A 22861-nucleotide genomic window follows, 5' to 3' on the forward strand; every position below is an offset into this window, starting at 1 on the left:
ATGTTTGTGCTTTTTAAAAAAGGGTGTTCTGGTCTAGCCATCAGTGTGGGATACTTTCATATACTACAGAAATAACCATTTACCTTTTTTAGGAAATATATTCTACGTAGATGGAAAATATCTGTATAAATCATTAAAAATCTCCTTCTGTGAAGTAAAATAACAGAAGGTGTTGTGCTAAATACTGTTAGATTATTCCTTTTCAGTTTCATTTTTAGAAAAAAAATTATTTCTGAAAAGGATGATAGGAAGAAGAATGAGGAGTAGATAGGGCAACTGGAATCTGAGGCAGATGTGCTGCACTCCTTCAATGTTTCTTCATTTCATGTACGTTCACACAATGCACTGTCCTGAACTTGGAGAAGAAGGAACTTGGAATCACCAGAAGAGACACAAACCAGGTTTAAATTAATTTCTCTTCCTGGCTTGCCAGAGGCTTTACCTTGCTGACCTCCCCAGAGAATTCAGGAGGTAACCTTCAATGCCCTCTAGCCCCTTCTCACTGTAATGACTTTTCCTTTCTGTGTTAAAGATCATTATAAAATGCTCAGGATGAATTTGTAGACACTAGACTTACAGGATTTCAGTTACAGCATTCACCAGTGTTTTCAGTTGCTCATTCTTTTGACTTATCAGAGATGTGAGTAAACACTGTTGTCCCCATTTTACAGATGAATTTGAAACACTCAGAGGTGGAATGTCTAGCTGGAGTCACACCATACATAAGCGGCTATCACCCAGGAGACAGTGGAGCTCTTGTCTCACTTGGGTGGCGTCTTGACTACACTAAAGTCAAGGAGTTTTACCGTTGATTTTAATAGGTTTACAATTTCACTTCCTAATTCACACTACATCCAGTTTTTGGCACCCTCATGTTTGGCATGAAACCACTTAATCTAAACTGTCACCACCTAGTCCTCAGAGGGCTGTTTTGGCATCTGGGTGTGACTGAAGCATAGGAGAGCCCATCTAGTCCTGTTTGTCTAGAGGCATGCCTCCTGGGAGACTTGGAGGTGGGAGATGTGTGGGGAAGCTCTAAAGGTATCTGGAAACAAGTGAAAGAAATGCTCCAGAAGCTCATTAATCTTTCACTTAGCTTCAGTTTGCCTTTTGAATAGTTGCTGTGTACATATAGCATGTGTGAGAGGCAGGTCTTAAAAACCAGTAACCTTGCTGCCTAATATTTATCGTAGTTTTTCATCTTCATCATTATAGGTTGTTTCTCAAGAAGTAAATAATTTCAGGTAAACATACAATTAAAGTCATGGATACTAAGAAACCAGTAATTCTCATGAGAGACAATGAAAAAAAAATGCTTTATTCTTTTTTAGGCTCGAGATTCCTGATGATAACTGTAGTCACACCTCTATCAGAATATTGGGAATGGTCAAAGCAGAGTTAGCATTTTCTGACATTTTATTCAATGCATGCAGTGTAGTTATAGCAGCTGTTTCATTGTAGCAGGGAAGAAGAAAAATGACAGGAAAATAAGACATCATTAGCCATGTTCTGGGGGTTTTTGTGCACTGGTCATAGTCTGTTTCAATATTCTTTTTCCCTTTGACATTCACAGTGAAGTATCATTTTTGGTAATGGCTGAATCATTTTGTATTAAAAGGACAGACATTTACAGTTTGTCAAAGAAACATCATAGAAGTGTTAATAATGCAATTTCAATTTAACTTTCTAAAATAAATTTGCTAACATGATTGTATTTTGAGAATTTAAAGGGACACATTTTCCTGTTTTTGCTATTAATACATGTAGATTACTAAAGAAAAGCAATTTTAGAATGTATTTTAAAATACAGCTTATTCTTCATATTGTATTACATTTAAAGAATATAGATTTTAAAACAGTCATCATTACTCTGAATATTTTGATAGTAGCCCAGTTGCTGACAGTATTCAAAGCATTTTACAAAGGTAGAAATTATTAGTATTCCTCTCTCCAAAAAGGGAAAAATTAAACACGGTGTGATTTTGTGATTTGTGTGAGTTCACGCAGTCAGAAAAAAATAATAAAAATGAGCTGTCTTAACCATTGGCCCTGACAATTTCTGCTAGTCTGTTTTACCTGGTTTATTTAGTTTGTAGTTAGTTAAATATATGAGTATTTAGATTACAGGTGCTACATGTTTATGAAACTCAGAAGATTTTTAAAACATGATTAATTCCTGTTGCTGTGGAAGTTCTCCTATTTTGCAAACGTCCTTGTGACTATTCCTTCATTCATAGCTGACCCTGCTTCCCACTTTTGCTGTTTACAGATGTTTCTTAAGAAACTACGTGGTTGTCTTTTGTGAGCATGGGTAGTTTGAAGATGCTTTGGTAGTACAAGTTTAGACTATCTGGACTGGCTACAGATCCCTTTAATACTTTCATTGTTTGGTAAACATAGATGAAGAGCAGTAACAAGCGCTCTTTCTAGGTAATTTGTCCTTTGTTAGTTGCAAAGTGTTGCTAAGTCATCTACAGACCTGGCATGAGGTCAGTCATAGTCAGTTTTGGACTTTTTAAGTTAGGAGATGTGAGCAGGCACTTTGCTCTGCCTGCCAGTACTATCTTATGGAGAGCACTGAGGAGTGCAGGTTGGTTCTCTCAGCTGCTACATACACTTGTGGGGAGATAGTGAAGAGGTGACTGAAATGTTTCCAGCATAGTGGTGATGGTTTTGTTTTCATTTCCACATTTCTTGTCTTCTGGAGGAGCATGGTTGAAGTCTCTCTGCAGATATGACTGTGGTCTGGGTTGGACAGAGCTTGGTCCTGGTAACACATCCCAGACGTCAGAAGTCCCTGTGGCAGGGAGTGTGTGCCAAGGTTTCTCTCGGACTGTCCATAGGGCTACTCCAGAGATCCAGCATAGGCTAAAACAGCACAGAAATCCCTACAATAATGGTTACCTTTTCCTTCAAATTTTGACAAAAGTGTGTTTCAAAGGACCTTTTTATCACAGGATCTTTGGCCAGCTACTTCTCTGATGATTTTCAGCAAGCTGCATTCACTTGAGTGTGGTGTTGTACCAGCAGCATCCTGGCAGAGGTTGGTGCAGTCTGCACAGACACACTTTCTCTATAGATGAAAATTAGACCAGTGGAGTTGACAGTAGGATACTCTACCCAAGACTGCTTTCTGCCTGGAAATGCACTTCCACACCTGTATGCTCAGCTTTATCCCTGCTATATGGTTATTCTGTAGCGCTGGATATACTGGTTTGTATTGGAAAAATTGTCACCTCTACAAAGGCTTCTCATCTTTGGAATTCTTATCTGTGCCTTTGTTCTGAAGTAGCTCAGATACATGACATATTACAAAAAAAAAAAGGGAACTTTTTGGAAATGGATGTATGGATTTGAGAAAGAATGGTAAGAATAGAAGGGAGAGGTGTTGTGTGGGAGGGCTGTGGGGACTTTTGCTGATTGTCAGCTGTGTCTTACTGACAGGCTATACTTTCACCAATATTGTGAGAATGGTTTTTTGTATGTTTTATTTCCTCCCACGTGAACCAGGTGGGGCACTGATAGCCTTTCAAGAGATGTATACAAGGATATTCAAGCATGTCAGTCATAAATGGCAATCATCAGAAGTTGTTAGAAGTCATTTGGAACGAGTAAGAGCTAAAGATGCTCTGCTTTCTGAAATACACTTAGGAAAATCAAATGCTATAGGCCTGACTTAAACCCCATTGAGTCAATTAAGGACTTCCCAGTGATTTCAGTGGGATTTGGATTATGCCCTAAATCAGTAGTATCAGTAAATACTGAGAATGTAAACGAAACAGACCTCTTAGTGATCTGGCTGTTGCTGCTGCCACCTTTTGACTTGTGTGGCTTTTGTCCTTTGTTTCTTCTGGATTCCCTGCCAGCCAGCAGGAAAACAGATGTCATTTGCAATTCTTTTCAGTGCCCCAGTGGGAAATAAAGGGATCAACAATAGTGCACAGGTTTATCTGATCCCCCTTCTCTAGTGCCATGCTCAACTCCAGTAAATACAGAAACTTGTTCTCTGTTCAGAGATGAGCTACACTGAGGTCATGGGAAAAGCATGTTTCACTGGCTTTTGTTTTATTTCATCTTAGTTCTTTGCAATATACATTTCCTAAGTTAACATTTGAGAATTGTAAGTTAGGTCTCTTAGATCATTTGATTCTATAGATCTGAATTGCTGTAGATCTAAAGCATTCATTCATATGTAAAGACTCAGAAGAAACATCTTTTACAGCTATTTAACAAGGTGAATAGAAAATGTATTTTTATAAGAGATGTTCTTGGATTAAAATAACTTGACAAATGCAGACCTCATGTTAGGTCTCTGTTATTGTTGTTCATTATATTGTTTATTTTTTTGCATATGGCTTGCTCAGTGATGTAAGAAGCACAGAAATAAAGGCAACCCTTGCCCTATATTTTGTAATCTAAGGCCTATTTCTCCAGAGATTAAATGGGTACATAAAATTATACACATGAGTAGTCATATTTAAATTTATGGTATTGCTCTCATGCATAAATATTGGAATCTTCAAAGGAATGAAGGCTAAAATTGTTACTTTCTCTGCTTCATTGCAATTTAAATAGGGAGTTTTGTGATGGACTTCATGAAGGGTTTGTTTGAGTGGCCCAAATATGAATCCATAAATGTACAGATATGGACTTTGTCAATGTTAATGTTGAAAACCATTTTATCACAGTTTCTCATGATCATTTTCTGCTTCCCCTTACCAACATCTGCAGCTTTTCATTCTCTACTGTCCAGACTCATGCATCTTCTCCCCAAGAGGGAGGATCAGCAGATCATAGTAAACTCTCTTTGTGTGCCCTAGTTGGAAAAGTGCACAATGTAGCTAAAGCTTAAGATGGTACTGCTGTATTGCTTTATCTCATGCTGAAGGAAAGCCAAGAGCAGGTACACTTGTCGCTTCTGGGGCCAGGAGGTGGGTAGTAATTTGTAAACTATTCTAATTGGCTTGCATATTTGAGCTCTTCACCTGATAACATTTCCCTTATTCAAAAGTCCTTAAAAATATGATCATCAAGTAGCTGCAGTCCTGTAGCTCCATGGAACATGTATGTACTTTAGTCACATTAATTCTTCAAAGATACTAGAATATGTTAAGAAGGTAATTAAACACTCTGATCACTCTCTGCTGTTTAATAGGGAGAGCTACTTCTTTCTTTCTTTCTTTCTAAGTGCTTTCTAAGCAGCCCTTACGGGGAGATCCAAGATTGTAAAGACTTAAAAAACATTTCTTGGACTTCAGTCAAGTTGTTACTATTATCCTAAGAGACAATCCCTTACAGAATCCTTTTTTTTTCTGATGGGAAGTTGTTGCAGGAACACTGTATCTCCTGTTAACTAATTGCTGTTACATTTCTCTCTGCCTTCCAAGCATGACTTGCCTTTCTATGGCTAACTCAGTCCAAGCCCTCTGGTTCTATTTGTTGCATTTCATCTCATGGCTAGTGCAGCCAGAGTTCACTGCAGCAGCTTTGAAAGGCTGTAACTTTGGGGGAGCTCTTTTCTGGGCATGTCTTTTGGATGGCGACAATGTTGTCCCTCAGTAGGAGTGACTACCTTGCTTTCTTGAGTCCAGGCTTGCTGTTCTGGGGGTTGCATTATTGATCATCCCTTTAAGCACCACCTTGTGGTTGAACTAATTTTGGACATGTAAAGGTGTCCTCAAAAACTGTGCAGTGTCACTTAGTGAGGCTAAAAGGTACTTCAGGAAAGCATCTGGTCCATTCCTGAGCCACATGCACAATTCACTATAACTGTGGCACTCCTGACAGGTACCTTACCTACTTTCCTAAGCCTCCAAAAATGGAGGAACCACACCTCCCTGGCAATCTGTGCCAGTATTCACTGTCCACACTGTTAGAACAGCTTCACTGATGTCTAACCTGAATCTTTCGTACAGCAATTTAGACTCTCTATTTCCCGATCTCTGCATGATGGACTAGGTCACTTCTTTCTTCTTTTCAAAGGCTTTTTAAATCTGAAGACTTTTTATCACACTTCTGCTAAGGCTTGCCTTTTCCTTAGCTGAAGAACTTTGATTATTTCTGTTGTGCTTTCTGATTATTCTTGTTGCTTTCCTCTAATTTCCGTTCAGTTGGTTTAGATGCTTTTGAAGTAAAGTGGGCATCTGAGACACAGTGCTTTAGCTTAGGTCTTATCTAGGCTGGCTAAAGCAAAGCTCCATTATGCATCTGTTACTACATCCCAGTACAGTATTTGTTGCTTTCACATAAGTATGGCATTGTTTACTCAGTTCTGTTTAATATCTATTATAAATCTTATTTCTTTTTCTGTGGAACTGTGCTAAGACACTTGTTCCCTATCCTGTGTTTATACAACTGATTCTGCCTGCTTCAGAAGAGTAGTCAGTGCTGTCTGTGTTGCCTAACAGCATATTTTTTTCAGACTAATGTCAAAACTGTATCAAAATGTAAACTCAGTTTCCAATGTATTTGCAGTCCCTCCCACCCTGAAGTCTCCTGCAGAATCAAATCAGCGTACATTCTACTTCATCCCATGTAAATATTTAATACTATCAGATGTGATATATTCTTGAGAATGCCGCTCAGAACAGACCTCTGGTATGACTGCCAGTTGCTTCACTGGTAATTGCTTTCAAAATATACTTTTCCAACTGGTTTTGCAATTATTTTGTAAGAATTTAATCTGCCCTTTGCAGAAGATAATATCCTATTAGACAGTGCCAAGTCTTACTAAAGTAAAGGATTGAAAATCTACTGTTTCTTCCCTAGTCTGTCAGTATTGCTGCCCGGATATGGAAAAAAATTAGGTCAGTGTGGCATGTTTGTTCTTGATTAACATATGTCACATCTTCCTGTTCTTTTCCAGGTGCTTACAAATGGACTTTTTTAGAAAGACTAGCTAAGCTGACACATCTATAATTTTTCAGCTCCTCCTTTTCCCATTTTTCTGTCTTCTGCTGCCTTCCTTCGTCTCCAGGAGTTGTCAGAGGTGGCTGCTGGCAGTTCTGAGATAGCTGCAGCCCTCTTTAAGTTTCTTCAAGCTCTTCAAGTTTCCTGCATGAAATTCTACAAATCCAGACAATCTGAAAATAGTTAATTTATGTAATATTTTCAAATCCATTCTTTTTTTTTTTTTTTTTTTTTTTTTTTTTTTTTTTTTTTTTTTTTTCCTGGGCTGAGATTTTACTCCTTTCACTCTACTACTTAGGATATTAGCCATCTTCCTGCCACTTATTTTTCTAATGAACATTGACACAAAAAACAAATCAACTACTTCTGGTGTTCTTGAATTAGCTGTCAATAGATTTCCCTCTGCTGAACAGTTCATAAACAATTTTTTTGTTTTCTTTGTTTTACTACTAATGTTCTTGTGGAATATCTTTTGTAGCTCTTGACATTTCTTGGTAGTTTGTCTCATTTTATACCTTTGCTTTTATAATTCTGTTCTCCGTAATTCAATTCATTTTTTTAAACTTGCCTTTTGTAAATCCCCTACTTTCTCATTTCTGTGCATTTCCTTCTTGTATTTCAGTGAAGAGCTCTTTTTTTTTACCTAAGTTGATTCTTTACTGCACCTTCTAGCTCTGTGCTAGGATATATTGTATGTGTGGTTCTTATCATTTCTTTAAGTAACTACTAGCTCTCTTTAACTCCTTTTACCTTATGTTTGCTCCCTCATGACCTGCTTCAGGAATTTAGCTATCCATATTCTGGTTTTATGGAATTTTTTCTTCCTAGTCCATTGTTCTGTGTTGATGTTCTTCTTACTTCCTTCTGTAAAGTTCTGACACTGGGTCATTTCATGATCACTTTCACCAGAGTTACCTTCTGTCTCCACAGCTGATCCTTCTGTATTGATCAGGGTTAAATGTAGGTGAACAAGCCTTCCTGCTGGTTTCTGCAGATTCTTGTGCCTTAGTATTCACCTTGGGTTTTTTTCTGTACTTTTGGGTTGAATCAGATTTCTTATAAATGTTCTCTTTTATTCTGTTTTGATTAGGATGGGAGATTTATTGACAAATCTTAATCTATATTCAATTTTTTCACGTATTTGTTTTATGCATTTTTGTTGTAGCTTAATGGAAACTCTAAAAACCAAAAATGTGCATTCATTTTCACTAGTCTATTGTTGCAAAAGTCTCTTATTTTTTGTCTTGCACATTTTCTCTCTCCTTTGAAGTATATTCCTAACTAGAATGAAAATCAGTAAGCTAGATTGGGTAATAATATTTTAAGAATGTAGAACGTAAAAATAATTTTTATAATGACTTCAATGCTGATTTAGCCAACCACTTAAGTATATATTTATGTTCCATCTCATTGAACTTGATGAGGACTCGAATTCTTTTTGAAAGAAAATGGAAGCAAAAATTAATACTCAAAGTGATATCTCTGACTTCATTGTTTATTTATATACCTGTTTGAAACTATTATTCAGTGGTTTTGTTTGCATTAGAGGCATCTATCAAAAGATTCTTGCTATTCTCAGCATGCTTTAAGTGCAAATGTAGACTGTCTAAAGCATGCTCCACACAGTTCCAGAAGCCAAGAAATATTGAGGGATGTTCTACCACCCTTCTGGTGGGACAGAAATGTTTATAACTGAAATGTGTCTTTGAAAAATTGTTGACTTATTCATGAGAAAAACCAGGAATTCCAATTTAATTGTATTGATTTGCCTTTTCAGAGACTTCTTGTAAAGTATGAGTAGAAATGAAAAACCATTTGGATTGTTTTCCATATACAGGCCTTTCCATTAAGATTATCTTATCTTTATTGATTTCTGTCATGTGTTTCCCTCATTTTCCCCTTCCCAGCTGACCTGTAGTCTCCTGGTGCATTCATAGCTCCTAGCACTCTTCGATTACTACAAGGACTTTGTCACATCATTAAAATCCCGTGGGAGCTAACAAACAGATGCCCAGCTTAAGAAAACTGATGCCAGGCAACCCAGCAGTACATGGCATGTGTTTCACTGTACTCCTTAGCTGGCTGTCCTGCCTTTGCTGTACAGGTGTGAGGTACCTGTGGCTGCCGTGGGCCGAGAGGCAAGGCCTTGCCCTTGCAGGAGACCTCTGTGTTCGGTATGACCTGCCCTGTCAGCAAGCCCCCAGCGCCAGCCAAATTCAGCCCTCGTGCTGTGTCTCCTGACATTTCAAACTGGAAGTAAATTTGGTCCATGCTGTTAACTACTGGTCCCGACATAGCAAAAAGTCTTCCTATCATTCTGAGGTGGCTGCTGAAGTTCAGTTTTGTTCTCCTTTGTCTCCGTTTCTAGTGTCCTTTAACCCTCTGCTTTCCTTTGTCCCTCTGTCTTGTGCCACGTGATTCCTGTCTCCCATCTCCTTTCAACTGTTCGTTATGTGCCTGTTTTCCCATTTCTCTGATCCCCTTCTCTGCTTCTCTCTTGAAGAGCCCTGATAGCCTTCCCTTTCACTCTTCCCTTTGCAGAACCAAGTCACTTGCTTTACTCTCTTCTTTTTCCTTCACCAGCCACTTTGTGAAAGTCCTTACCCAGGTCTCTGCAAGTGGCCTGCATGCTTCTGCATTTCAGAGAGCGGCTATAAAAGGGTTGCCAGCTAGGCCTGGTGATGGTTTAGAAAAGACACATAGTGGGAGCAAAGCTTTTTCTTCATTCCTGTTTCTTGTGCTGTGCTATAAGGGAGAAGAGGGCTGAACAGAAAAAGGTGCTGAAAGAGGAGAGAGTCTCCGTGGTGGGGGACTGAATGGCAGAGGCAGCTGCATGCAGAGGAATGCTGTTCTGCCCACGGTGGGTTGAGAGCAGCAAGCAGACGAGCTAGCTCTGCCCACGTAGCCTCAGATTTGGTGTGATACTTGGCCATTGGGCACTTCATTAGTACTTTAGAAAGTACAACATGCATTTGTTTATTCATCTTAACGTGTCATGCCACTCTTTTAATTTGCTGAGCATTAAAAGCTAAGTTTGTCTTTAGGATGTCTTCAAAGAGTTTTTCTACTCACATCCCCTGGGGGGAGCTTGGACTTACAAGTCTTACTTTGTTTTTACAGCTTCTTTGTTCAGTTTTTTATTTTAGTCTTTGTTTTATTTTACTACTCAACCTATAAAAATTTATTTAATTTCATTTTATTTTTCAGACACCTCTTATTGAACCTCACATCCCACATCGTCCTACTAAAACCATTACACAGGTAATAGGACATAGGTGTGCTATAGAGCCAGGCCACTAGACAAATGGAAATAACTCCTATTTCCAATAGTGTGATGCATATCAACTGAGGCAATGCTTTCTGTTAGATGTGATCAGTATGTGAGACTTAAAATCCCAAATATATACTACATTGCTCTGCAAATGTAATCATCTGTGCCAAGGACTTTTAATTCAGCGAAAAGAGAACTTGTGTTTTGTTTTGCAGAAGGCAGTACAGAAATTGCAGAAAGTTTAAAATCTGTATGTCTTGGTCCCTTTTTTTTCCTCCATGATCACCAAGGTTCCTTCAGAAAAGATCCTCAGAGCTGGAAAGATTTTGCGGAATACAATTCTGTCTCGAGCCCCTCACATGATAAGAGATCGTAAATACCATCTGAAGACTTACAGGTGTGTGAGCTGATTGTATAGAGGTCTCTGAATTTTTATGCCTACCATCCTCTGATTTGTGATTTATGCCTTACCATACTTTCAGGTCTCAAAAGGTCTGAAATTATTCTGTGGTGCTATTTGAGTCTGGATGTTATGCAGTCTTTAATGGGCCTGGTAAATCTTTTCTGAAGTAATTTGAGTGGAAATTGAGTCCATGATTGTGAACAGAGCATTCACATACAAAAACTCTTCTAAAGTTAATAGCATAGTTAGCTGAAATATTCTGTGCAATATCAAGTTAAAATATAGATTCTGTTCTCTTTGTATATCAGTAAGAGATAATAGGAAAGCTCATTAATATATTATGTTACTGTACGGATTGCTACAGCAGTATTGCTCAGTATGGAGTTCTGAAAATTCACCTGGTGAGAAACATTACTTATGTAGATTTTCTGTTCTATTTAAAATTATTTTTTCAGTGTATTGCCAGGCTTTCTTATCTTCCTGCTGGTGGCAGCACTGTCTTGCTGAAGTGAGATAACAATGGCACTTGTAGAACAGAAATCCGACTTCAAGGAATCAGGATCTAACATTGGCTTAAGAAACAATCAGTTTGTTTCAGTGTCTAATGTTTAAATCAAATACCTAATACATTATTCAGAGTAATTTAAATAAAAATTGTTTTAAAATCTCTGAGTATGTATTTTTCTAAATAGTAAATCACTATGTTCGTGATCTGCTTTTGAGATAAGTGCATTGATTGTCCATATTTCAGTCCAAAATGTATTTAATATGATGCAAGGTATTTGGAGCTTGTGTCTGAGAATATATAATGATATGACATTGCTCATTGTTCTAGAAGAAAAAAGAGCATGTATGATAAATGAAGACCAATGCTGCTCCGAACAACTGCACCATTTCATCTTATGCATAACTGGGAAAAACTCACTGTTCTGTCCTTGGGTTTTTAAAATATGGAATGCCAAAATCTAGATTGGATCCAGGTGAGGGAAATTTTTATCAACAAAATGGAATTTTAATTGGAAGAGGATTATTTAAGCTAAATTTTAGCAATTTCAGTATTATCTATTTCCTTGGTCTCTGAAAGTGATGCAAGAAGTGTGGAGCCACGAGAGCCTGTCTAGAAGGACTAGACAGCTTCCTCTCTGTTCTACATGTCATCAGTTATAGATTTTTAAGTTTTTGATCACATCATTGCTTATTTGCTTCTGTTCTACTGAGCTAAGGAGTGTTATGACAAAGAATTTTGCTTAGTGGCCATGTGGCTTTTTGGTTTTTCCCCCCCCACTTTGGGCATTCTCCACAATTTGAGGCCTGCTGTTATCTGTCTCTGAGTCAGTCAGGAGCTATGAAGTGATCAGCACCTAGCATGAGAGCGCCCCAGAAACACTATAGACCTGCAAACCAGTGTCCCCAAATACAGTGTAGTTGGAGTTTGGTTACAAATGGAGGAACACCCTCATAACACTCACCCTTCCAGTGGAAGCTATTCTCACTGGCAAAGCTTTGACAGTGTTAGATGACTGTTTTCATGCAGGATTCTGAAAAGTGTGAGGCTTTTACTGTCCCATGTTTTACAGAAGTGTCCTTTAAAATCTGGGTTGGAAGTTGTTGCACTGGTGCAACAGATTTTGTACCAGGTGGCAACAGGGTCACTCTAATCCTCTGAACTTTGCATATCCCAAAACACTTCTTGTTCTGCTGAAGTAATCCTCTCAAAACTGAACACCTTCACTTGCATTTCAGGCATATACACATAGATGGTGACATTGTGTTTTCTATAGGGAGATTTGACTAAGGTTATACAGAGTTTAAGGTTTCACTGTTCTTGGCAGACTCTATGTGTGATCTCTCTTGACTAGCTCCTTTTAATTTCTCCCTATTTATTTGTCCTTCAGGCAATGCTGTGTGGGGACAGAACTAGTTGACTGGATGATGCAGCAAAGTCCTTGTGTCCATTCACGAACCCAGGCTATTGGCATGTGGCAAGTATTGCTGGAAGAAGGTGTTCTTAACCATGGTAAGATAAAGAAAATCAGCATCTTGACTGAAACATGGGCAATGTGTGACATAGTACTTCTGTAGATCTCTTTCGTGAAAAAGGCGGCGATCATGAGCCTGAAAGAAATGCTGCAGAGCAACTTGTTCATTCATAAGTGCAACGCACAAAAGTATTACATGAATCTTGCTACCAATATACCTTTTTAACTTATGAAAATACTGAAAAGTAAATGAACAATTTATAATGATAACTCTAATTATACTTAGGAGTACACTCCCTTGTGATTATATTGCAAGAGTTGTGTATCACTCAGGCAAAACTAAGAGATGTATTACCATACACCGAACTGATCTTCATCAAAGATTTGCAGCATTTGGAAGTGAATGTGATCATTTGTGTTTGCTCAGATCCATCGTTTTGGAATGATTTTCAGTAGTTTTGGAATGGTTCCCAAAGTCATCACTCCAGAGATCTGTGATTTTATGTTAGTTTTCTGACTGCATTTTGCATTGACTTTCAGTTTCCATTTGGCAGGATTTACTTGGTAGCAGATTATAGGCCTGAAAAGGGTAGCTTTCTAAAGCAGTATTTGTATTTGAAGCATTGCATGTACAGTTTTATTAAGTTCAGAAGAGCAGCTCTTTATTACAGTATGCTTCCATTTATCCTTTGTTGTGCTTCCCATATCCCAGAGAGAAATTTCCACACTGAGAAGACAATGATTGTTTCCACCACTTCCTTACCCTAAGGGCTCTAGCTTTAATTCCTACCAAATATTCCCTTGAACTCCCAGGGGCAAGCTTTTGCAAGATGCATCACAATATCCAACTCAACACATCACTCTGACTTGCTTGGAAGACCAAGGGTTTGTCCTCTGCCATATCACAGCCCCTCTTTAGAATTCTTCTCCTGGTAGTCTTTCCATTAATTTCTTCCACCAGGACACAGGTCAGTGAACTTGCCCCTGGGATTAGATCTTGATGATGTACAGTTGTGGTATATCAGAAAGAGTTCAGATGCTTTTGTTACCTTTTAGCCCTGTCTGAAACATGTAGGGCAAGGTGTTTGGGCTCGAGAACACCTTGTAGAAGTTTGTGATAAAACCATTTCCCAGTGTGAATTGTTTGCGCAAATGAAATGGTTTGAAACAAGAAGAGCGAAACCAGATCTAATAAGAAAAACACACACACACACGCGTGTGCACACGTGCATGTATGTGTACACACCCACAACACACATATATAGAAGTCTTTTGGAAAGTCTTTGTAGTACACAGTTTAAAAGTGTACCCTCCAAGGTACATAATTGGGACATATGTGAGAAATAAAGCTGTTTCATATTCTTGCAGTTTCTCTCCCTCTTTCAGATTTCTTTCCCTCTTAACTAATATATCACATATATGACTCTACACAGATTTCTACAGGGTTAATATTAATGAGGAGAGCTTAGTGTTTGATATGTTGTTTTCAGTGGATCAGGAACATCACTTTCAAGACAAATACTTATTTTATCGATTTTTGGACGATGAGCATGAAGATGCCCCTTTGCCAACCGAAGAAGAGAAAAAGGAGTGTGATGAGGAGCTACAGGACACTATGCTACTTCTGTCTCAGATTGGGCCAGATGCTCATATGAGGATGATTCTCAGAAAACCGTAAGCAGATTAATGAGTTAATATAATACATGGGCCTTGTGACATGGAAACAAGAGAAATCTACATTCATTATCAGGCATCCTTTGGCCAGTTATTTCACTTCAGTGCCAGTTTGTTCAACCTCTGACATTTTTAAGTTCATATTAAATAATTTTCCATCCTTATTAATGCTGATATGTTGAACTGTGTGTTGAGAATAACCATCAAAGGCCGTGAATACCATTATAATCCCCTTGAGGAAAATGCCACATTATGAGTTTTTATTTAATTTCTGAGTCGCCCCAAAAGTAAGTTGCAAGTAATAGAAGACTCTTTCTTCTTTAACACTTTCTGTGTAGATGTACTATTCAATTAACTATGCTGCTTCCAGTTATTGTGAGTGAGTAGAGTGGTAGGATGGCAGCACTGCAGGTACCTTTCAGTTATGGTTGTCACTGGCAGACATTAATTAGATTCATCCTTGGTAGAACTTCATTGAATTAAGATAGTCTGGACTTGGCCTGTTGTAGTTTGCTAGCAAGGTGTGAAATGTGGTTCTTTGGGTTTATTTATCCATTCTTATTGTTATAAAATCAATACTTTTTTTTAAAAAAAAGCTTTCTGTACCTAGGCCACAGAGTATGTCTGCCTAACTTTTTCACAGCTGTCAGATTATGTCCTCTCACTCATTGGCTGGCTAACCATGCTTTCAGAAATACATTCTGGTCACTCTGAAAACTGTGCTAAAGGCCTTTTTTACAGGCAGCTTTATAGGGACTTCAAAGCAACCAGTATAAACTCTGTCTGACCCTCCATTGGAGGCAAACTCTTCATTATGCAGGTAGTGTTTAAGAGCCACTGAAGACATATTTTACTGCTAGTTAAGTGCACTGAGAATAATGAATTACTTAAGGTCAGCTTCACTGAAGATTTACTTGTAAGGGTCAGTTCAAGAAAAATAAGTACACAAAGCTGGATCCTCTCCTTTTAGTCCATTGGCAAAGTTGGTCTTTGCTGTGGGATGGGATGGGCCCTGCCTACAGCGTGAGAATATTCTTTATACTAAAAATATTTTGAATCCACTTAACACAAGTGCTTGTTCCTGTTCTGTTTCCATCTGTATCTTTTCCCTCCTCAATTCTTGTCCCTGTGTTGACTGTTTAGATCTTAAGTGCATTTAGACAGCATTTTTCCAAAAACTTGTTAAAAGCATTGAGTTTCAAAAAGTGCCATCAGATACTTGTGCTTATAGGTAACACTGCCATGCAGCAATAGATTTAAAAGTATAAATTCTCTTTCCTCTGTTTATCAGAGGTCTAGTCAAACACAACCAAAGGAGCACTCACTCCCTGTCACACAAAATATATGGACAAACCAGGCTGGGAGCTTTCATAAACCCTTATGGTGTGAGGGAAGTGAGGTGTTTTCTCCTCACGGAGATGTCTTCTGCATTCTCCACTGAGGAGCAAAAGAGGGCTTCTTGCACCCATGAGCAGATGCCAGTCATTAGGAGACCAGGAGCAGTTCTATGTGTATGTACGGTGACCTTGCACCTCTGCACTATCGCTTTTGCCTCAGGCTGACTGAGCAGGCTGGCTCTCAGAGAATGGCCTCTTAAGTTATCATGGTTTTTGGCTGCCTACCACCTTTGCTTTCCATCATGACTTTTCAGAGCAGCCAGTACAAGTTTACCCTGGGAGTGTCAATGTTGATTATCATCCACACTCCTTGCAGAGAGCTGAAGGGCTAGAATGATGCTGTGGAAAGTATTGCTCTCCTTTCTGTGTTGTCACTTCTCAGCATCACCTGAAAGAATATTCGTAGGAGATTTTTCATGCAATATAGTGAGGGGAAGGAGGTTTTCTCAAGGCTGTCAGCCATCTGACATCTTTCCCTGTCCCTGTCCCTGAAAGTGCTTATTTTTGTTGCCCTTTGCTCATGGAAGCAAGCTTGTACTGTCAGGCACCATATTAACTACCATTCTAGTATTCAGTTTACATGTGTTATGATTTTGTTAGCTGAAAATCCACCCTGGGCTGGGCTGTATCAAAGCTGTTAAAATCTCCATGAATCCTCAGAGTCCTGCTAGTTTTGACTAGACACAGTTACAGCTGCCAAAAGTTCGAGGAATTGTCGGAGCTTCAGAGACACTGGCTCCAGCTGACCTGAGCAGGACCCACAATTTTCAAACCAACACAGCTGCATTTTATAATAGTCACCATTTCCGGAGAGGTTGCAGATCTCAGATAATTACTCTGAAAGAAATAAGACAATATTCTTTGATGAGAAGATTACTTTGAGAATTTGATTGTATAATGAAGCTGTTGCTTTGAAAGGTACTTTCTATTGTTCAAAATCTGAAAATCTCTAGCAAAAAGTGTCACTTGTTTTGACAGCCGGCTTAAAAAATTCTCTGTTTATTACATTAACTGCAGCATTTTAACTGTCAAACTGTGAAAGAATGTTCTATAGTTTAAAAAACAGAATAGAGCTCAGGGAAATTTTTGGCAGGCTCTTGTTGCTATTGGGTGGGTTTTTTTTCCTTTGGAAACACATACACTGTGAATGTGAAAATAGCTTTTTGTGAAGTAGCAAACACAGCTCTCTGCTCTTTATAATGGCTGGAGCACAGGTGCAGACCTTGAGCAAGTCCCCTGTAAAAAATATTGTAGAATTAACGCAGCTCTTCCTTACACGTGATTTAGTCTTTTAGTGTGAAAATACATCCTGAAAACATTTTTCTAGTTATTTTTATTTTATTTTGATCGTGTTCGGATATAGCTAACGATGGTAAACCCCAGTTAAATAGGATGCTATAATACAAAGCTAAACCCAGTAATAACAGGAGTCTTTAAAATAGAGTGATATTCATCAGACAACAGAATTTAGCTCAGATGATATTATGGTTTATATTATTTTTTAATACTCTAGTTTACAGTAAGTTAGCAGTATGACTGAAGCAATAAATTTGTGTTATATATTCTTGATGACTTCACTCAGCAAATTTTTTTCTCAGTACAAAGAGTGTTTGATTCCATTTGATCAGTAATCAAATTTTAGTGTCATTTGCAGAAGTAAGTTCGACAGGATGCTAGGGAGAGGAAGTGAAAATAGATCTAAACATGGTAAATAGCACAAAAATTATATATAAGAAAAAAGCAATTTAATTATTGCTAAGAATCTATAGTTTCTTGAAGGTGCTGTAAAAATTAAGCAAGATATTCTCTTGTTCTTAACAATTTTTATTTAGATATTCCACCCAGCTGTTAGTAGTAAGAACCATACTGGATTTCTTCATAAAGGTTGTATTAAAATCCATAGTCCTTGGTGGAGTTTCTTGCCAACAATATTTAATAAACTAAGTGTTGTTCCTGGGACAGGAAATACAGATTATCTTTCCACATATCAGTTCACTGACGTTTATGGGTATTATATGTGGTAAATGGTATTTATGGAATTAATCAAGGAGCACTGATTCAAGTCCAAAGATTACCTTCCATGCTAGAGTAAATGAACATGCATTCACTTTCACACTCAGATACAGGTAGTGGGTAAATGTATTCATGTCTCCTATATATTCTTTATGGTACTTGAAGACAAAATTTGTACTCTGGAAATACATGCTTATTTGACATATAATCACAATGTTATGGGGTCTCTGATCTTTTCCCTTGTTCTTATTATCTGAGAATTTTCTGGTTAGCTGTGTAATAAAAATAATCAATGATATTGCTTGTACATACATGGTTTGTCAATGGCAAAGTACTATGTTATTGTCGACATCCTAGTCACAGAGAAGCTCAGTGTCTCTGACCTTGATAAATTCTTCAAACACTGAATGGTTTTTATCGATCACTTAATATCACCTGAGTTCTCCTATCCATTAATGTTTAGCCTCATTCTCTACCTATTCCATTTATTAGCCTGTCTATAACCAGCTATTGCTGTTAGAATGTGTCCCCTGCAGAAACTAGGTCTTTACACAGCAGGATCCTACAAATCAACATCAGTGGGTCATCACACAGGTTTTACAGAAGCAGTGATGCCTGATATCTCTCCACGTGACATCTGCAGAAGCAGAAGTAAAGACTGAGTGCATCCACTATAGATTGTCAGTCCTCCCAATGTGCTAACACAGGAGGCAAATGGGCGTACTGACAGAAGAATGTACGCTTTTGTCTTGATAAAGGTTTGATGTAGTGAGACATCATCCTTTTATATTTTAATTTCATGTATAAATTTGTTAATTTGTTACACTATGTTTTCATTTTCCAAGACATGCTGGTTTTGCAAGCATGTGATAAAAGTAGTTGTTACTTTCTATGGGAAGTATTATTTGTTAAAATCCTTACCTTGTGTTTCTTAAATCTCTAGTGAAAGGTAGCTAGTTCTCTCTTAGATTTATTCTGTACTTAATTAAGCTGCTAGTGTCCCGCATACATTGCTAGGAGTGGCAGCCTTATAATTTCAAGACAGATTTAGAAATAGTAAATAATATTTTGAGTCACTAGAGGGCATAGCAGTACCAAACCAGTTTCTGTTTCTCCCTTAGCAGTTTATTCCATTCTGTATGAGAAAATAATACTTTTATCCAAAATGGGTTTTTTTTGTCTAAATTGGTCTTTAATCTGGGTAATAATAAATGTATGTCATTGGTAAGTGAAGAACAGATGAAAAATACAACTTGCTTATCAGAGAAGATGTCAATTATCCTTGTTTTCTATGACTTCTTCAGTACTTCCTTCATCCAAAAGAAGTCTCCATCAAACTTCTTTTGCAAAAAGATGCAATATAACTCCAGAGTGACACGATTGCTGGGTACTCCATCTGCCTCACACATGATTTAGACAGACTGTTGAACCAAGAGGTGATTAGGCAGAAAACCTGTAGAGCACTATGTTTCTTTATGTGACTTTCCTGATCCCCTAGGTGCTAGAATCTCCTGTAATATTGACATTTTAGGAGGAAAATTCATGTTGGAAAGATTCATTGTGACATTTCTTTTAGGTTTGTCCAAAGATTCAATTGTGCTGTTAATTCTTTTGACAGTACACATTGTAGTCAGTGGGGTTTGGAACTGTGCACTAGCTTGTTCTTAATGCGAACATGTAAACCTTCTTCTTTAAACTCCTACCCCTGGACTGGACATCCTGTGTCCCATTTACTCACATCTCAAATTTATCCTCTCTCCCTTCTTGTGACTAGGTTGCTCTTTTCTTCTGTTCTTGACACATTAATTTAATTACTTATATTCTGCTTTTCACAAATCTAAAACTTATTGTTTGAAAGGACTTGGTCCTATAAAAGTAACTTGGTATAATACTTGAAAGGATTTTTTTCTCTGTGTGTGTATGTACTACACTGTCTGAAATTATACCACAGGAGAATTTGTCCTTTTAGAAAATAAAGTTATATTAGACACTTTAACTGAAGAGAATCTTGCAAGTAGGAAAAAGATCAGGAGTTACTCACGAGCTCCCACAACTCCTTCTCATGGTCACTGTTTATTAGATACCCAAAGCATCTCTGACACACTGCAGCCCTCAGAGTATTTGTGTCCTTTTTTAGCAATCAGAAAATTTTCCAGTGTATAGACTACAGAAATGCAATTATTTTGGTCACAGTGGCAGCCTCATTCCTTGTTGTGCTATAGGAGTTGTGCTATATTCCTTCATCAGTGCGTGCTGTTTATTAACGACAGCTTCTTGTATTTTTTAGTGAGAGAAGTTGAAACTACTGAGTGGTTCTTATTTACCTTTGTGGCTAAACAACAGCACTCAGCATTAACTCTATAACAATCATTTACTGTCCTCCAAGATGCACTGCTGCCTCTTCCAATTTGTTCAGCAGAAATTCATGCACTCCTTTACAAACCACTGCTCCTGTCTGTTTGCTACAACTAAACAGTGCCACACGTGAAAAATAATGCAGGTCCCACACTCAGGAGTCCTTTTGAAAGGAACGGATCTTTACGTACCATTTCTGATTTATCTGACCATTTTACATATAGAACAATTGATTTCATCAGGAAAGCTGCCTAATCAGGATCTCTCTAAGGTGGTTGCCATGGCTGCTGCTCACTGTCATTCAGGTAGTTTCATAGTGCTTCCATCCTTTGTGTGCTTCAGTCCTCCAGCCAAAACCATCGTTCAGTCCCTGTTTAGTAGACACTACAACAGCATTTTGTGTTGTTTTGTACTCCTCCGAAGCATTTATTTTGGGCATTTATTGCATTTTGCTATCCTTTTTATCTTCTCTCTGTAGGCCTGGACAGAGAACTATAGATGACTTAGAAATTATATATGAAGAACTTCTTCACATTAAGGCCTTATCTCATCTTTCTACCACAGTAAGTATTTTTAAAATTATAACTTATTACGAAAAGGGAGGTTGAATTTTGACTTCTGGTGTTTTATTAGAACTGGCATGCCGACAACCCTTTCCCATATATACTTTCCATGCAAGGAAGTTTTTCCCACCTGTGAGGACCACCCAAGCACTATGCAGATGTAGGTTGTCAGATATCAGATATGATTCTCTTCATGTGTATCTGCACAGCCCCTACCTCACTCACTTGACACAAGTGCCTCCATCTGGGTCCCTGTCAGAGTTTAAATTAAGGTGCATTCAATCTGACCTGACACCTGAAACTGTGGTGCTACTGAATTTCGCAGAGTAGATGTCTGATTTCTGAACTATAAGTAGTCTTAGCTTGAACCAGTTAGGAGGAGGAAGTACACAGTGCAGAAATGTGAGCAGTGCTGGCTGCTTGGAGTTTGATCATTAAGTGAAGGAAACCTCATCAGACACCCTCTCTCTGACTTGGCAAGAACATTGCAGAGAACCAAGAATAAATGAAACAGAGAAAATGCCTGGAAGAGAGAATGCAACTGCTTAAAGTCTCACCATTGTTGACACGCTGTGTGGGCAACTGAAACAAGCTAAATAGCACTTTACTTGGTAGCAGAAAGATGTGGGTGCTTTCAGAAAAAGGAGGCCAGTCAGAAAGTAGATTTATGTTTGACAATAGCTTCTTTGGAAGCTATTGATATTTTCAATAATTCTCGGCTAACGTGGCCAGATGCAGCTGTTGAAGCTGCATTACAGAAAGACAGTACTCCATGCAAACATATAACACCTGAACAATGTTTTTCAAAGAGAATATGCATCCAGAGTTGGTAACTGAACTAAGAGGGAACAGACAGCCAAGCATCTCTGGGATGTAGGAAAAAAGTATTTAAAGAAGGACTGCTGTAAGATCTAGAAATTACTCTTTTCAAAACAAACAAAAGAAACTACCCGAGACAGACAGATACTGAGAGGGAGCAGAGAACACTCTTGATAGTACAGACATAGCCCAGAACAAAAAAATCCAAAACACAAAATATTTCCGGCTCAGAAGAAATTGAAACTTGAGGTTGGAATCCACAGCAAGTATCATACAGAACAAATATGGCAAATGATACTAACTGCAAGAAATACTTGGCATTTTTAAGAAATGCAGTTGATGCCATGTTTTTAGTAAGAATTTGGAAATGCCAGCCTATTACGTGCAGCGGGAACTAAAGCAGAGGACAGAAACCATGACTAGCTAAGAGGAAATCTTCAAAGGAGCAACAGGCAACGAACTAGAAGATTAATGGTCAATTGACTTGAAAGCAAATGGGATGTTTATTAATTTTAACCAAGGCATAATTCCTAAAGTACTAAGTTTTCTAGATATGCCATGAGCATCAGGAAGTAAAATGGATAAACTCAAGTCATGTGGTGATGAACTAATCCCTGCTAGAGAAGCCTATGAAATTAATGTATGAATGAAAAACAATTACATAATACAGTGTTAAAACCAAATTAAATTCTTGACTTCATCAAGAGGATTCATTCACTGCAGAGACAAATGACTGAAACAACCAAGAAGATATATGAGGACATACATGGATATTTCTGCACTCTCTACAGTGCGCAGAACAGTGCTAATGGGTTTGTATTTCCTGTCCTTATGAAAGCATCATTGCCTTCAGGCAGAGGTTATAAAAGAGTTTGGTGAGATAATTGTTGTAGAAATCACAGGCCTGTGGGTACATTTACTGGTCAGTGTACTAAAAAACCTGTCAAAACAGCTTTATTTATCCATTTGTAGTCTTCTTCTCCAGACTACAAAACCAGAGTGCTTTGCAACTGGCTGTTGGTGCCTGAGAAAAGGTTTGGTGGGTGCCTTTAAGACATCAGAGCCCGAATTTGTCCACCCATCTTAGGAGATGCAGCCACCAGACTCTCATCTGGATTGTGTCCAGAATTTGAGAGTTCCTCCCCAAGTTTTTCTTCATGACCTAAATTTTTTTTCAATTTGGGATTGATTTTTTTTCTTCAGTTGGGAGAATGGTGTGAAAATACTAATACTAAATATATGTTGGAGCCAGCTTTTGATATGTATTTGGCATGGTTAAGTTACATGGTAGTACTTCTGAAACATGGATTGTCACCAGCTGACATTCTCTGAAAACGAGAATCCCACTGCTTGGAAATTGGCCTCCAAGTCCTTGGAGACTTGCAATTGTATGAAGAGAGACATAAAGTACATAGGAAAACTCAGGATAATATGAGGTTCCAGTACTGCTACTATTTTGTGAAAGTAACAGTAACAGT

The 22861-nt window shown here is 38.1% G+C and overlaps 1 protein-coding gene across 3 annotated transcripts in view; it reads left to right on the forward strand.

The window, feature by feature from the left end:
* Positions 1–22861, forward strand: part of RAPGEF4 (Rap guanine nucleotide exchange factor 4) — a 77908-nt gene that overhangs the window by 13965 nt on the left and 41082 nt on the right. For 2 of the 3 annotated variants that reach the window (XM_010163046.2, XM_010163047.2), the window contains exons 3-7: positions 10117–10170; positions 10471–10577; positions 12479–12600; positions 14053–14236; positions 20480–20564. In XM_010163046.2, coding sequence (XP_010161348.1) covers positions 10117–10170; positions 10471–10577; positions 12479–12600; positions 14053–14236; positions 20480–20564 — 552 coding nt within the window. The remainder of the gene's footprint in view (positions 1–10116; positions 10171–10470; positions 10578–12478; positions 12601–14052; positions 14237–20479; positions 20565–22861) is intronic. The other variant, XM_010163049.2, reaches the window with a different exon arrangement.

The sequence above is a fragment of the Antrostomus carolinensis genome, unplaced genomic scaffold (assembly GCF_000700745.2).
Source record: "Antrostomus carolinensis isolate BGI_N321 unplaced genomic scaffold, ASM70074v2 scaffold11902, whole genome shotgun sequence".
NCBI lineage: Eukaryota > Metazoa > Chordata > Aves > Caprimulgiformes > Caprimulgidae > Antrostomus > Antrostomus carolinensis.